We start from the raw sequence: 14,582 nt of genomic DNA on the forward strand, positions 1-14,582 counted from the left end.
CTATTGCAGTTTTTGCATTGGGGTTTTTCACACGCGTTTGCAGATACTTAAAATACATAGATTATTTTTTCTAAGCGAAAACAATCAAAATTTCAGGAGTTATTATGTCCCATATAAAGCAAATCTTAGGGAGCTATTTTGATTTCTGTTAGTCGAGAATCATGCAGAGGACCGTTTTCCTCTTCAAAAAATTGTTGTTTGGCCAGTTTCTCCTCTCTGTGAGAAATTCTGACTTTCTTTGCCATTTCTGACGCAACGCTCCGAACGAATTATCCTCTTTTCATCTCGGAAGCATATTTTGCTTGGTAACCAATATAGGTAATCTCAGTGCTCGGAATATACTTAACACATTGCAGAATTCACCTTTAAATACACACACACAACTGAAAATATATTGCTATTTCGATTAAATTAGTAAAAACAAAATATCAGGTGATCTTGTAAATTATCGTTTCCTATCTTCGTTTATGTAAACATAATTAGCCCACCCAGTTCCAACGAAAAGAGAAAAATGCATCCCCCGTTATGATATGGTTGCAAAACGTAACTGCAAGTTGTATTCTTCGTTTTTCTTTGTACCACGCACGTTTCTCTGAACGTAGGAATGTTTAATCTACGACGCACCAGGATCGGGATTTTGAAAAAAATTATAATACAATACTTTAGGTACCGCTTTTAAACTTCTATATGAAATCTGCATTTTTACGATTGTTTTCTACAATCCGTTTGCAACGGAAAAATCTGAAAATGTTTCCTAATATATGTGGCTCGGTACCTAGAATGTGTCAGATTTCTTTCAGAATTTTTTGTTATCATTAATTATGGAAAATGGGCCAGAAATTGGTTTTTCGATTTTCCTCTACAACTACCCTTACAGAGGAGATATCGGACTGAAGCTTGGCAGCAAGATTTCTTTCTTGATAGGGTATCGAATGGGTCGAGTCCGATTAAAATCGTACCGGGAACCAGTTCCCAATTGTATAAAACCATATTTTTATATTTTAATTTATTCGTTGAAATTTTGTCACAATTCATACATTGTACTAGCTTTTTGTCTAAGATTGTACTGTTCTCCAAAATCATCAAGTCGCTAACTTCACGAGGTGTAAGCATTTTTAAAAAATCAACGAATTCCACAAGCGATCACAACATCCTGTACAGTCCACAATCTTAGCCTAACCGTGAAGAAGCCGATGACGCAAACGGAAACGTTTTTGAGTTATTATTATTTAATTCAGTGACTAATGTTTACAGACACGTAACCTGAGAGATGAGCCGTCTGGCACAAACAACATTAGGAATGTCGGCTTGTGCAAAGATAAAGGGTCAGAAAATTGAAAAGCTAACCAGAAAGATAATTTCCTCTCGGAGCTAACATAACAATTAATGAAACACTTACTTGATTGCTTCCTGCCACATCTCGGATACCTGTTCACTTCACTGCCCAATGGTCCACACGAGCAGTCGCCTGTGCAGTATTTCCGAAAACTGTGTTCACTTTTTGTTCGAAATTATTTCAAATTCGTACTTGGAAACTATGGATGTCTCAACACTGTAGAACGCTGTCTGTTGCCGCGCCGGATTTCCTCTGCTGTGCTCGCTCTCTGATTGGCTGGTGGTTTCCATAAATAGTTCCTAAACAAAGTCACAACAAACATTTTTGTTAAGAAAAGAGTTTCTTCGAATCACCTGGGGAATCATCCCTTAAAAGGTCTTACCTGGTCTTACAGTTTCTAAAACGCTATAGATTGTCAATTTGAGGCATGAACTATAGAATGTACCGAAGACGAAACTTTTGATGGATTTTGTTTATATTCGTATCTCACGTATCTCTATGACATTGACAGTCTACTGGACAGTCTACTTATAAACAGTGTTGCCACTTCTATCATCCCTTATTATGAACCATATAAAATATATAAATAGTAAAGGGTAGCAAGACTGCGCGCGAAAATTTGAAAAACTTGTAAATCATTGAAATGTAATAAAAAACAAAAGTTACGTTTATGAATGTAGCAAGAACGAGTTCAACTATGACCTAGATGTCGCAAAGTTATTTTTTTAATTGATCCACTAGATTTAAAAAATTTTATCCACTTTTCTAAAATCAAAATCAAATAACATTTATCTTTACCATATATTTGTTAATGTAAATACCGTACGACTTATTTGATAGTAAACAAAAAGTTTCACAGTTCACAAGAAAGCCCAGGGAGCACATGATTAATAACATACGTATAAAATCATATTGTTTATCTATTTTTGTAATCACAACGACTCGGTATCAATATCAAGGATTCAAAGGTTAAGCGTGTGTCGCCATAATTTTACTTCGCAGCTACATTCTTAACAGATATTGGTATTTATTACTTACTATGAATCTGTAACCACTTATATATTACACTTAAATTATAGTAGATAGGTTTTTACACATTATTATACATGGATTCAATACAATTGTTTAACAATTCTAGAAAAAATGTACAACAAAGGAATACTCAATGGATCATATGCATCATATGCGACAGAACTGCCATGCACATACATTATAATAGCTGTATTACTGCCATAGGATTATGCATTGATGAAATCAAGTCAATGGCTTTAAATACAGCTCACATTTAAACAAATTGTTTTAATTCGAATATCATTAGCTAGCATATATACATTTAATTGTCTTTCTTCATACGGTTGGAAGTCATTCTGTATATTATGGAGTCACGTCCTGGATCCATGTCACCAATGGTAACTACAACAAACAAAAACGATTAGAAAATTGAACATTTAGTACAAATCACTCATTACAATTAATACGTACTGCAAATGGCGAGAAGCGAGAAAACGAAAATGATTCCAAACCACAAAACAATGTTAAAGATGATTGGGTAGTTCTGCGTGTACTTTTTCGAAATGTTCTTGATCTCCTGAAACAAAAAGCTTCATTTAATATCGCCTCATACAACAAGCTGCAACAATTTTAAGTAATCTGTATGTTTATTAAAATTGTTCAAAATTTCTTAACACCTAAAATAGGAAGCCTCTAGCGTTCAACTATTTTGTGAAATAGATGGTTACCTGTTAAGCACTACTCTGTGACCAAATAGCCACTAACGTGCAAAAAATACCATCTATTAATTTGTCACAAGTTAAGTATGCCTGCTGAAAGAAATATCAATTTATAGCACACTGTAGAATATAAATACTAACAAGTATAGAATCCAAGTTAGGCTCTGGAATATTTTGTATCTCTTCCAGCAAGTACATTTATAGAATTTCTAGCTTCTAATTTCTAAGAATGAACGCTCATATAAAAAAAATGATATTCAAAATATGAAAGAATTTACGAAAATGTTGAGGCCACTATGACTTTCGTTTTTGTTCACAACAGAACTATGTATATCATGCGTATTGTTAAATAGGTTACAGTATCACACTTCTCATGCATAATAAAATTTTGTCCGAACAAAGCAACTACAATACTTCTAAAAAATATTAAGAAGCATTGCTTTAGAAGCAAACTAAATGCATTCAAAACATAAGTAAAGTCATCAAAATTTGGAGTGTCCAAAAAATATTTAAAAAAGTTGTACGCGTTCCATTGAAAGAATGAAACGCACACATTTGTGCGAGGATTTCTCCATTTTTTTGGACACTCTATAAGTGTTTCAGCAAAAAAACAACTGCTAGGCAATAAAACTATTGAGAAATCGTTATCTTAATAATTCTAGAAGAAGTTCTAGAATGCATGTGAAAGTCTTTGTGATACCTGTCCTGTAATTTGTGTGTTAGAGTTCATGTTTTCCCCCATATTATTCTGATCTTGATCAGTTTCAGTGACTCCGCTATCACTATTTACGGTAGTGTCTCTTGTGTCACTGTTGGGTTCGTTAGTACTAGCACTATCTGTAATCGACTCCTCTTCGTCTTCATTTTTTTTCTCTTCATCTTCATTTTGCTATAAGTACATATATATATATTTATGTAAGCAACTTATGTTGCGTGTCTCAAACATATGCGATCACAGTAGCTGTCCTGTTTCAGTTTGCATCAAAAGAACTGTCTGCCACCAATAATTGGCGTATTTGGAATGTTTACTCATAATGCATTCAAAACTCAGTAACAAAGTATAGTTGCAATAACAACTTTGTAACATTACTTTGTTAGGTGCACATAATAATTGTAATATTTTTGACACATATTTCCTCAGCTCTCCCCTTTTTTTTCATTTTTGGTAACTGGTATATATTTTTTGTACTAACTGATAGATACATGTTTTGTGTACTTTCGCTGTTTAATTTGATTCTGTTATATCAACAAAAATATTTTGTTAGTTGTTCAATGGTACATGATGTATGCACAAAAAAAGTATAATATTTGTTAATTTTAAAAACTGCTTTTGTGTATTATAGTCTATTTTTTTTAAAAGAGGACATCTAAAATATCCTCATAGTCATAATAGCTGTCCAGCCCACTCCTATTACTTCAGATTTGCAGCATTGATTGGCACATTGCACAGATTGACAGCTATTATGAGTATGAGTGTGCTTCAAGTGCCTTTTTTTTTAAAAAACAAACCATAGATATTTATGCTTTTCAGCTTCCATAGTTTAAAATGTATTTTGTTGTAATATTTATTTGTATGCATAGTAAATGTTTGTATTGTATTTCAAGCTTTGTTTGCATCATCGAAGAATAGTGTACTTTTCGAATGTATTAATTTAGCGAAAAAGTTCAATGATGTATTCTGTATTATTTTAAAAGTTGAAAGCGGTGCGAAAGGAAATACGGAAAGCTTGATTGTTGAAATGTGTTTGTTATCAATTCTAGACTCATGTTTCGATGTTAGTAACTTGTTAAACACACAGAACAGAACAAAATATATTGAAGTCCTGGATACCACAAATATTATATATATGATAATTTAAAAACATTTTTAGGAGACATGCAAGATGCTATCTCTAGTTGAAAAATATTCGCCCATTGTCGATAAAGTATTCAATCATGCAGTAGTATTAACATACCTTAATTTGAATATTATTATTATTAAAATATGTATTATTGTGCAGCTGTTTAAGTTCCGAAGTTGATCCTACACTTTTAATCTTATTATCCTATAAAAGATAGTGGTGTTAGACACAGTGGTTAAAAATTTTACATAACTTTTATTGCTCTTGCATGTGAATGTTACTGTTCACACGTATTAAAAGCATATGTGGGTATTACTTCTGTTGTAAAAGTCAAATAGCTGTATGGAAAGCAATTTTTTGTAAAATGTAATGTGTCCTAATAGTCATCCTAGTAGTACAATACTCTATAAAACATTTCAAGATGGTGTTATGTCTGTTCTGCAAAAACATATCGAACTACAGTCCAACAAATAATCAAGTCGGATAACTGTAGAATGCGAGAGATCTGTAGATCCAATTCGCCACCCTTATCAGCAACTTCTTCAAAAGCTAAAATACAACACATTTTATGGCAACTAGAATTTTATTTGCATCTCTTTTAAAAAATTGTTATTTTAATAGTGAAATAGTCCAAACACTAAGTGTACACATTATAAAACGATTAACATAGAGATAAATGATTATGTATGGGTACAATTCTTTGATCATGTTTGTATTCTCAAAGTGATATTCATTACAGTATCTGTCTTCGAGCTTGAATAATGTGTCAATAATAAATGTACGTATTTAAATCCTTATTCATCATAAAATTATGTTTGATGTATATGTTATGTAATTTCAGATACGAACCGTTGCACTTTCTCGTCTCTGCCTTTCAAGGGTGACTGAACGGATGTGGTGTACTTTACTTGCATCATTTGTGAAGGCCACAATTAATACCTAAATGAAAACATTATTAATTAGTCAAATTTTGAATTTTAACCATTTTTTCTGCTTTAGCCATGAAAGTAAAATGTGAATGCTTCTTACGTAAAACGATTCTACAAGATTTTCCTGAGTATAATGTATATTTTTGGTAATCATATAGAAGTTGACATAGTTACCTTATTACCCAACTTCAATATAATTACCATATTTTTGTAACATTATGATTATTTCTTAGGTTGAACAGTATAATTAAATATGTAGCGTTGAGTTGAATGTGGTAATAATATTAACACATTTATACCTGGCCATCATAAGCTTCGATGAACGCATCACGAACCATGTTTAAGGCATTATTAAGCAAGACCAATGCCTCCTTGGAACTAGTAGAATTACTTCCATACGCATCGAAAACAGGTTGCAGGCCAGATACAACCAGCCAGTAAACATCGGGTTTTGAGTCTGGTTTAATAGCAGAAGGTGCTTTCTTCGCAATCGCATGCAGCAGTTGCACTTCCTCAAGGAACTTTTTGTCTTCCTCCTTGTTTAAATTCAATGCTTTCAAAGATGTTTCATCGATGGGAGTGGGTTTGAGTTCTCCAAGAGCAGACTGCCCGAGCTGAATTAATTTCATACAGAGATTACAATTTATTCGAAATATTGAGCCATTATCTTTGTCGTAACACTTACAGCATCAAGACCGTCGCCCAAATAGATCCTCACTAAAATATTATCATCGTCTCTTTCGTCGAGACGTTGTCTGAAAGCTTGCCATGTAGTTTCTTCGCCTTCATTGACATTTAAAGGAAATCTTGTACCTTTCGGTATATCTAACGAGTCTATTCCTTCTATCGCCATTACAACTACAGCTTCTGGAAGTCTGAATGGGTCTGTAATGGACATACCATTCCATGTTCCTCTCTATAATAATAACAGTTTACAATTAAAACCAAAAATATTATGTATTAATATTGCAGAAAAGTGATAAACGAACCAGCTTAGCAGTATAACCTAGAGCAGCCGTAAATACTTCTGTAAGGAAGCTCTGCTCTACTTCTCCTTCCCCGTCGAATAGCACGGTGCTCGGACTATGGAGCACCACGAAATCTCCATTTGCTTTCACTACAATTAACAAAGAAATATTGTTTCATAAAATTGACAATACCTACGTGAACATTTCAAAATCGGCTATTTTTATTTTGTAAAATTATATTTCGATAAAATTGTGAGTATTATTATGGTTCGTATGAAAGCCATACCTGCGACTAAAACGGCTACGAGGCAAAAAATTGTTTTCAACATTGTCGTTTCCAGAGATCAATTATAAAATCTGTGGCACTCCCTATAACTTTAGTATCAATTCACAACTTGATCATATGACACAAACGGAAGAAAATCTTTACTGACAATGACATGTGCTGTCACATAACGACACGTGTACGAACTATGTCACTATACTAGGGTAATTTCGATTATCACGCAACGATGTTGGTAAGAATATTGTTCATCGTTATCGTGATAACCGCGAATACTATGAAAAATGTTTATTGTTATCAATTTTCGTTATATGTTCACGTTAGTCATTAGTAGACTGCGGATGTTTATGCAATTTTCAAATTTTTTAGACAAATTTTAAGAAAGTGGAATCAAACAAAATCCTATTTTCTCATTGGTATAATAGCATTTGTAGATTCAAAATAAATAAAATGGTTTGAACATTTTTATAAGCCACAAATGCATAAAGATCCGCAGTCTAGTCATTAGCAATGTATTATATTTATGTATATATAATTATTCAATTTTATTCCACGAGAATACAAGAACCGACTAATCGCACTAATATCGTACGTGATCGTACGCGTGAGGAAGAACAATAGACAATTGAGAAATGTTCATTATCATAGATATTGTAGAAGTATCATTATATTGCCTCTTGATTCAAGTAATATAACATTATAACGGATCAAGATATTAATAATAGCCAAATAAACGTAAAACCAAAAAAGTCTGAATGGTGTTAGGTTAATTGTCCCGAAAATTCGTATCACTTTTTATCGATACGCACAGTGTAAATTCAAAATAGTTTTCTAATAATGCAATAATTACCGTGGTTAAATAAGAGGAATGTTAAAATGTAAACATTGTAAATACCAAAAATCGCACTAAATGTATACAATGATAGCATATGTAATGTAACATAAAATGTAAAAAGATATAATTTTTCTCTGATGAATCTGGACCTGGACTCTGCATATGCGTCTAAACTGCATGTACTATCGAGTACGACGAATTTGAACGAAATGATCACGTTGTAGCAATAAATCATCGCAATAAAAGGAAATAATTACAAATATTTTAGGAACACCGAAGCACACTTGTAGAGTACGTTTTTGTCCTTGGCGAGTAAGGTGTGTAACCGATCGAACACTAAGAGTTATGAAATAAATAATATATCATACAGTCGGAGTGCTGTTCCGCTAAAAACGGGTTTCCTCTGCAATTTTATTCGTTTTAAGTGCTTACACTTCCGTAAAACTCATTGTACATACATTTTTCATCGGCAATAATATTTGTCTAGCGGCCATTTTCGAATTAGATGCTATTTAGGCCTACGCCTTCAATGCAATGCTAACGTGGTAGGACGACCCGAGCTCGACTTCCATTTTAGAAATTCTTAATATTTTTCCATGACCCATTTTATGTATACGTGAACCGTGTATTTAGCGAGTAAAAATCCGTGAGTACGGTGACTGATGCGTTTATATATGTTTTTCTATCGAAGTCTTTTCAATTCCCTCAAACGAAAAACATAAACGCATCAGTCGCCGGACTCGAACGAACGTGCCGAATGGATACGATAAAATACGATTCAGGGATCCGTCCTGATCCGTCCTCACGGATTCGTGTGCCACGTGTACCTACACGTGAAACAGAAATGCACGTGTATTAATCATGACACGAATTGAGATCCGGATTCGTTTGCTACACTTGTACTAACACGTGGTATTTACATACACGTGAAATAGGGATCTTTACTAATACTAAATATGTACTGGGGACTCCTCACGACGCGTAATATCGTCATTTCCTGCACAGAGTTGCGACTAAGAAGGGAAAATACAACGCATATCCTATCGTGCTGTCCCACTTATGAACTGCAATGTTTACATCTTACTTGATCTTACTTCATAACATTTCTTAGAAACAGATGCTACGCATTAATCTTCCCTGCAGATATGTTTACGCAGCCACGCGTACAATGTACTTGACTTACTAAAATGTACATTTTCTCTGTTGACATCATATAGAATTGTGATCTTTGGCGAATAAGGTGTTAACTAATAATTAAGAAATAAATAATACATCGTAGGTGAGTCAGTTCAATAGTCCTATGTGTTTGCGTGGTCGCTTGCATGTCCACGGATCGGGGTCGTCTTATAAATATAAATATCGCAGTATTCAAATATCAAAAATGAATGAGTTATGAAAATAAGTAATAGGGTATCGGGTATGTATGTATATATATATACCGATACTCTTTAGAGCAGAATTGAAAAATGGACGCCTAATTGCTCAATGGGAACTCCTCCTATACTTAGGCGAACTACAAATATCAAGCTGCTAATGGCAAGTTGTAACAGGAAATGCGATATGAAATATCTGGAATGTCACGCCTTAGCCATTGAATGCATTTCATCAATTAGTCAAACGATTCTTTATTAGAAAATTTATAAAATCAGAGGGCGTGCGCGTGCGCGTGAATCATCGCGGGTGGTCATCTTACAACGTCGCACGTCGCACGGTGTAGCGCAGTGCGCTTTGTGAGCGTCAGTGAGCGTGTTGTGAGCCGTTTGTCTCTGAGTTTGTATATCTTAAGGATTGAACAGCGCAAAATCATCGTTTCGATACTTCTCGATCGTTCGACGCTCATAGAATAACAAGTCCAAAGTCTTGAAAAAATTATTCTTTTACCGTTTAATCGATTGTTCGGGGAAAACACAGTCATAGATAAAGGAAAAACGCCGCAAGAAACAAAGTGGCTGTTGGTGAAAGTTGACGCTGTTTCTCTGTGACGGAAATCACCTTTCGTTACTTGCTCGTATAATGAGCGCAGCAGCCAATCAGGATGAGATTCATATGACAACAGTAAATTCCTTCTCCTTTCTTTACTTTGTTTAGTGTGTTTAGACAATACTCGTTGCGACATTGTTGGTAACGTTACAGTCATTGCAGTTCGCTGTAAACATGAAAGAAATTTATTTAATACAGTTCGGTGTGTTTTAATTAATATTTTACGTATTCATTATGTTTGTGCATTAATGTCAGAGTGTGACAATGTCGGAGAAGTATTTGTATACAACAATAAATAAGGCATGTGAATAATCATAAATAGACTCGAACGCATTCTTGAAATAAATTTTTAAATGTTTTCGGCGCAACGGTTCGATCGTTCATTACGAATTATAAAGCAATTTTGCTAATTGTCAAACAAAATTAAAGCATTCTTGAAATTTTCAAAAAAGTTAATGTTCTTATTTTAAAAATGCGCTTTATACATGTTCATTTGTACTGGAAGAGGAAAGTTTTCAGTTGTGAAAACTTTATAAATTTATAACTTGGATGTAAAAGCTTTTAGAGTAAAAGATTTTAGCTGAAAAATATTTTTCAGAGTTCCATTTGAGAGTTAAGTTGAACGTGATAATTATTTCAAATTTTTTAAATTCCTTAGTAGAATTTATTGTACGGATGGAAGTATGATGTTACCCTCTGAAAAATTGCCCCTTCATACCTTCAATTAATGTATTTTATAATTGTGCAAGAAGACAGCTCCGATATCTCTCTCTCTCTCTCTTATGATTAACTCTTTGCAGTCAAATGAGTTAAAAGTGTATGTTTTCCATTAGTCATAATTATGTTTTTCTTCATCGATAGATGACTCACATCAATCATTTATCACCTAAAAAATATATAAATATTATGCAAGTACAAATGTGTCAGTTAGACGAACTTTTTTGTATTTTTCTAAACCTACATTATTACCGAACGGTAAACATAGCATTGCTAGTCATAGTCTGGACTTCGACCGCAAAGAATTAATCCCCTTGCTTGAACTCCACATACCAAGTTACTTCTTCTTTTCTTAAGTAATGTCAACAATAATTAGAACCATTAACTTCATTGAGATTAAACTTTTTCTTGTCATCAAAAATCACATATTTCTAAGTATTTACATTTTCTGGTATTTATACTTACCAGACTGCATAATCCATTCCTCAACAAAACAAATATTGCATTACCACCAGTCTATGAAATTTCCTTTAAACCCACATGCATAGGAGTTGTCGAGAATGTTGCAGGTCAACTGGGCTGCTTGGTTTCCCCGTAGTTTTCATTGCAAGGTCTCTTACAACATTTCTTGACTTTCTGATTGATACCTGTACAACGTAATAGGGAAAAAATTACGTACAACTTGAAATCACATGTTACAATAACGTATAATTATGTTACTACGTGATCTACACACTCGATTTTATTCGGATAGATCAGCAGATCTTTCAACACTTGAACAACAAAATCACTATGAAAGCAATCACAAGTTTATAACTACTTTTCACAGCTTAAAGTGCAGTTACGCAAGAAGTTTTTGCTTCTTTTTAAATATTTTCTCAACGTTTATTTCGTCATATAAACGGAAATATGCAAAACTTATTTTACATAAATACATAGGTTTTGTGTAAAGTGCAAAAATTTATTTGGGCCTATAATTGTTTATAGCACAGTATTTAGGCAATCCCATTTAACTGAGACACTGTGTATAATAGCTATGTTTATTCAATATGTCTTCGTTGATTCTTACATGTATTATCAGTCTATTTAATATTTCTATTGATTCGAGTAATAATATAGCTTTATTTATGCAACACATTTCATATATTTTGTAGATGTGTGTCACAAATAATAATAACTTTTTTCAGCCCGAACTTATTCGAGCTCATGGTTACACAGCGGAAACGCATCACATCTGGACCAAAGATGGATATTGCTTAGACGTACACCGAGTTCTTCCTCCAAAATCACATGAAAATCCAAGTAATGGTCTCTGTGACGATGGCGTGAACTTAAACGATCAAAACATAACAGAGGTAACGATAATTGTTATAATTCTTCATGCAGAAAGTTATCTTGCCCTAACATTAAACATGTTATGATTTTAAACATTAGGCTCGAATACCAATCCTCGTTCATCATGGACTGTTATCGAGTTCGGCTGACTGGGTACTGTTGGGCCCGAAGAAGGCATTGGCATACATTCTATGCGACAATGGATATGATGTCTGGCTGGGAAATGCAAGGGGAAATACATACTCCAAAAAACATAAGAAGTACTCAACCATAGATAAAGAATTTTGGGATTTCAGGCAAGTATATTTTTAAATTGTCAGAATAAAAAAATATTTCATGAATAATGGAGAATGTGAAATGTGAATAGATGAATAACTTTACTAATATTTTAGCTGGCATGAAATTGGCCTCTATGACTTACCAGCAACGATAGACTATATTTTAGAACACACAGGATATACAGAACTTTATTACATAGGCTATAGTCAAGGTACAACTGCATTTTATGTGATGGCTAGTGAGATACCTGAATACAATCGCAAGATTAAAGGAATGATTAGTCTTGCGCCAATAGCATTCCTTTCGAATCACAGGAGTCCTTTGCTCAAACTCTTTGTTCGCTTTCAGGTTATAATGGAGGTACATTTATAAATATTTACATTACTTTTCAATTATGATCGGAGGTGGTTGCACTGCAACAATGTTAAAATTCAACTGTAATTATATAGATTTAATTCTTTTATATATATCAGTAATTATGTTTGAAATTAACAGATGCCTGAATTAGCTTTCAATAACCAATAGACGATTCTTAAAGTTGAAAATTTGAGATTTTCTTTTGTATTAAATGATTTGAAAACTGAGAAAATAACTGTAATTTTTGGTGACGTACCAGAGTTGTTTAAGCACAAGTTGAAATAATTAATTACTAATTGTTTTATTTGTATAAAAATTATTTCCTCTGCGATGTATTGATTTTAATAGTTAAAAGTGAAAAATCTAGGTGTATATAACTTTTACCATACTTATTCGGCTATACCCTCTGTAAAACAAACAATTTTACTATATCTTTAAAAATTTCAAATTAATATTTCAAGCGATGTGTATAAATAAATCCACCTCTGGTCAGGGGATTTCCCAAGATTTAGATTTGCCATATTTATGACGAGCATGTTTCAGTGGGGATCTTCTTATTGCAATGTACATCAGTGGTTCCCCCGCAACAGGTTACAGGCCCGTACCCTAAGTACAATCATTCGAAATGCACCAGGTAGCCTCACCAAGGGTTTCTGTGTGTGTTGGTTTTACATGATCGCTGGGTTTGGTAGTGACCAATTGGAGAAGTCTATGTTGCCCTTAATATTAGGACACTTCCCAGCTGGTGCTTCTGCTAAGCAGATTATTCACTATGGTCAGAGCATTCTATCAGGTAATTCATCATTTATTAAAAATTCTGAAAGTTATTATTTAGTTCACAAATCATGTCGTGAAATTGTTATCCAATCGTACTTTTCAATACTTCCTTAAATTTTATATAAATCTTATGTGTCGTTGTTTTTTAACAGGATCGTTCCGCAAATTCGATTGTGGAGTGACCGAAAACTTGAAAATTTATGGATCAACGCAACCGCCGAAATACGATCTTGAGAAAGTGAAGATACCAATAGTAATATTTTATAGCGAAAACGATTTTCTAACCGATCCCGCTGACATAAAGAAACTCGTTGACAGATTACCAAATGTGTTAGAGACACAAAAGATCGAATACTCGAAGTTCAATCACATAGATTATTTGTGGGGCAGGGATGCTAAAACGTATCTCTACAATACTGTATTAAAAGTATTAAAAAGGTTCAGATAAGAGAAGCTTTAACGATGTTGGTTATTTATTAGTTCACATGTATATAAATACAAAGCATATTTTGCCAAATTTGTTACATTGCAGAAAGTCAAATGGTACATCAGTTTGTAATATTCATTATTTTTCTGTCCCTTCCTCATGGATTAATCCCGTCCACTGCAACATCAAGTCAGATTGAAGATTTCGAACAGAATCTACTAAATATGTACGTTTTATATAAAGCTATTGGAGAACACATTGTTCGAAAATCGAATCATTATAACCGTAAAATAAATCGTAGTGCAACGGATTAATCATATTTTTTAAGATGTTAATGATAGAGTTAAGCTGTAATAAAAAATATTTTGAAATATGTGAATTGTTTATTGGCCTTCGCTGTGTCTATATTAAATAAGAAACTGCATTAGAAACTACGAAGTTTTGAAACAAAAAAATTAAATATCTCTAAAACTTATTTAGTACTGTTATACGTAGGATAATAAAAGGGATCGATTGGATCAACAAAAAAAATGGATTGTATTAAAAAATAAAGTGCAATTAGACCTGGCGGGTGCATCGATGCATTCACGTAAAAAATAAGGTCATAAATAGGAAGTTAGGACGTATTATGGCATATGATTTTTTCCTGTATCATTTTTTTCCATTTATCAGTAACCAGTAACCTGTCCCACTTCCTAGAATGATTCTAAATTCTGTACTGATTGCAGCGTCCTCTTCTTATAGTCTGTATGGTAATATGGCAAATATAAATACCTATTTTATCAACA

General features: G+C 33.4%; 2 protein-coding genes across 6 annotated transcripts; one reads left to right on the top strand and one right to left on the bottom strand.

Moving 5' to 3' along the window:
* Positions 1–2,238: 2,238 nt before the first annotated feature.
* Positions 2,239–7,251, bottom strand: Atp6ap2 (ATPase H(+)-transporting accessory protein 2). Of its 4 annotated transcripts, XM_076442614.1 has the most exons (9): positions 7,091–7,251; positions 6,826–6,953; positions 6,522–6,752; positions 6,136–6,450; positions 5,757–5,846; positions 5,022–5,111; positions 3,767–3,955; positions 2,819–2,924; positions 2,239–2,749 (listed from the first exon to the last, which is right to left on the bottom strand). In XM_076442614.1, the coding sequence occupies exons 1-9, from the start codon at positions 7,131–7,133 to the stop codon at positions 2,670–2,672; spliced, it is 1,272 nt and encodes a 423-aa protein (XP_076298729.1). In that variant the 5' UTR covers positions 7,134–7,251; the 3' UTR covers positions 2,239–2,669. The 4 variants fall into 4 exon arrangements, with proteins under 4 accessions (XP_076298729.1, XP_076298730.1, XP_076298731.1 ...); XM_076442615.1 differs by lacking the exon at positions 5,022–5,111; XM_076442616.1 differs by lacking the exon at positions 3,767–3,955.
* Positions 7,252–9,620: 2,369 nt separating this feature from the next.
* Positions 9,621–14,174, top strand: LOC143217903 (lipase 3). 2 transcript variants are annotated; one of them, XM_076442619.1, is made up of 6 exons: positions 9,621–10,202; positions 11,807–11,974; positions 12,054–12,250; positions 12,347–12,593; positions 13,134–13,383; positions 13,520–14,174. In XM_076442619.1, exons 1-6 carry the CDS (start codon positions 10,167–10,169, stop codon positions 13,813–13,815), a joined length of 1,194 nt encoding a protein of 397 aa, XP_076298734.1. In that variant the 5' UTR covers positions 9,621–10,166; the 3' UTR covers positions 13,816–14,174. The 2 variants fall into 2 exon arrangements, with proteins under 2 accessions (XP_076298734.1, XP_076298733.1); XM_076442618.1 differs by having other exon boundaries at positions 9,625–9,977; positions 13,520–14,172.
* Positions 14,175–14,582: the final 408 nt, after the last annotated feature.

This window comes from Lasioglossum baleicum, chromosome 18, assembly GCF_051020765.1.
Source record: "Lasioglossum baleicum chromosome 18, iyLasBale1, whole genome shotgun sequence".
Taxonomy (NCBI): domain Eukaryota; kingdom Metazoa; phylum Arthropoda; class Insecta; order Hymenoptera; family Halictidae; genus Lasioglossum; species Lasioglossum baleicum.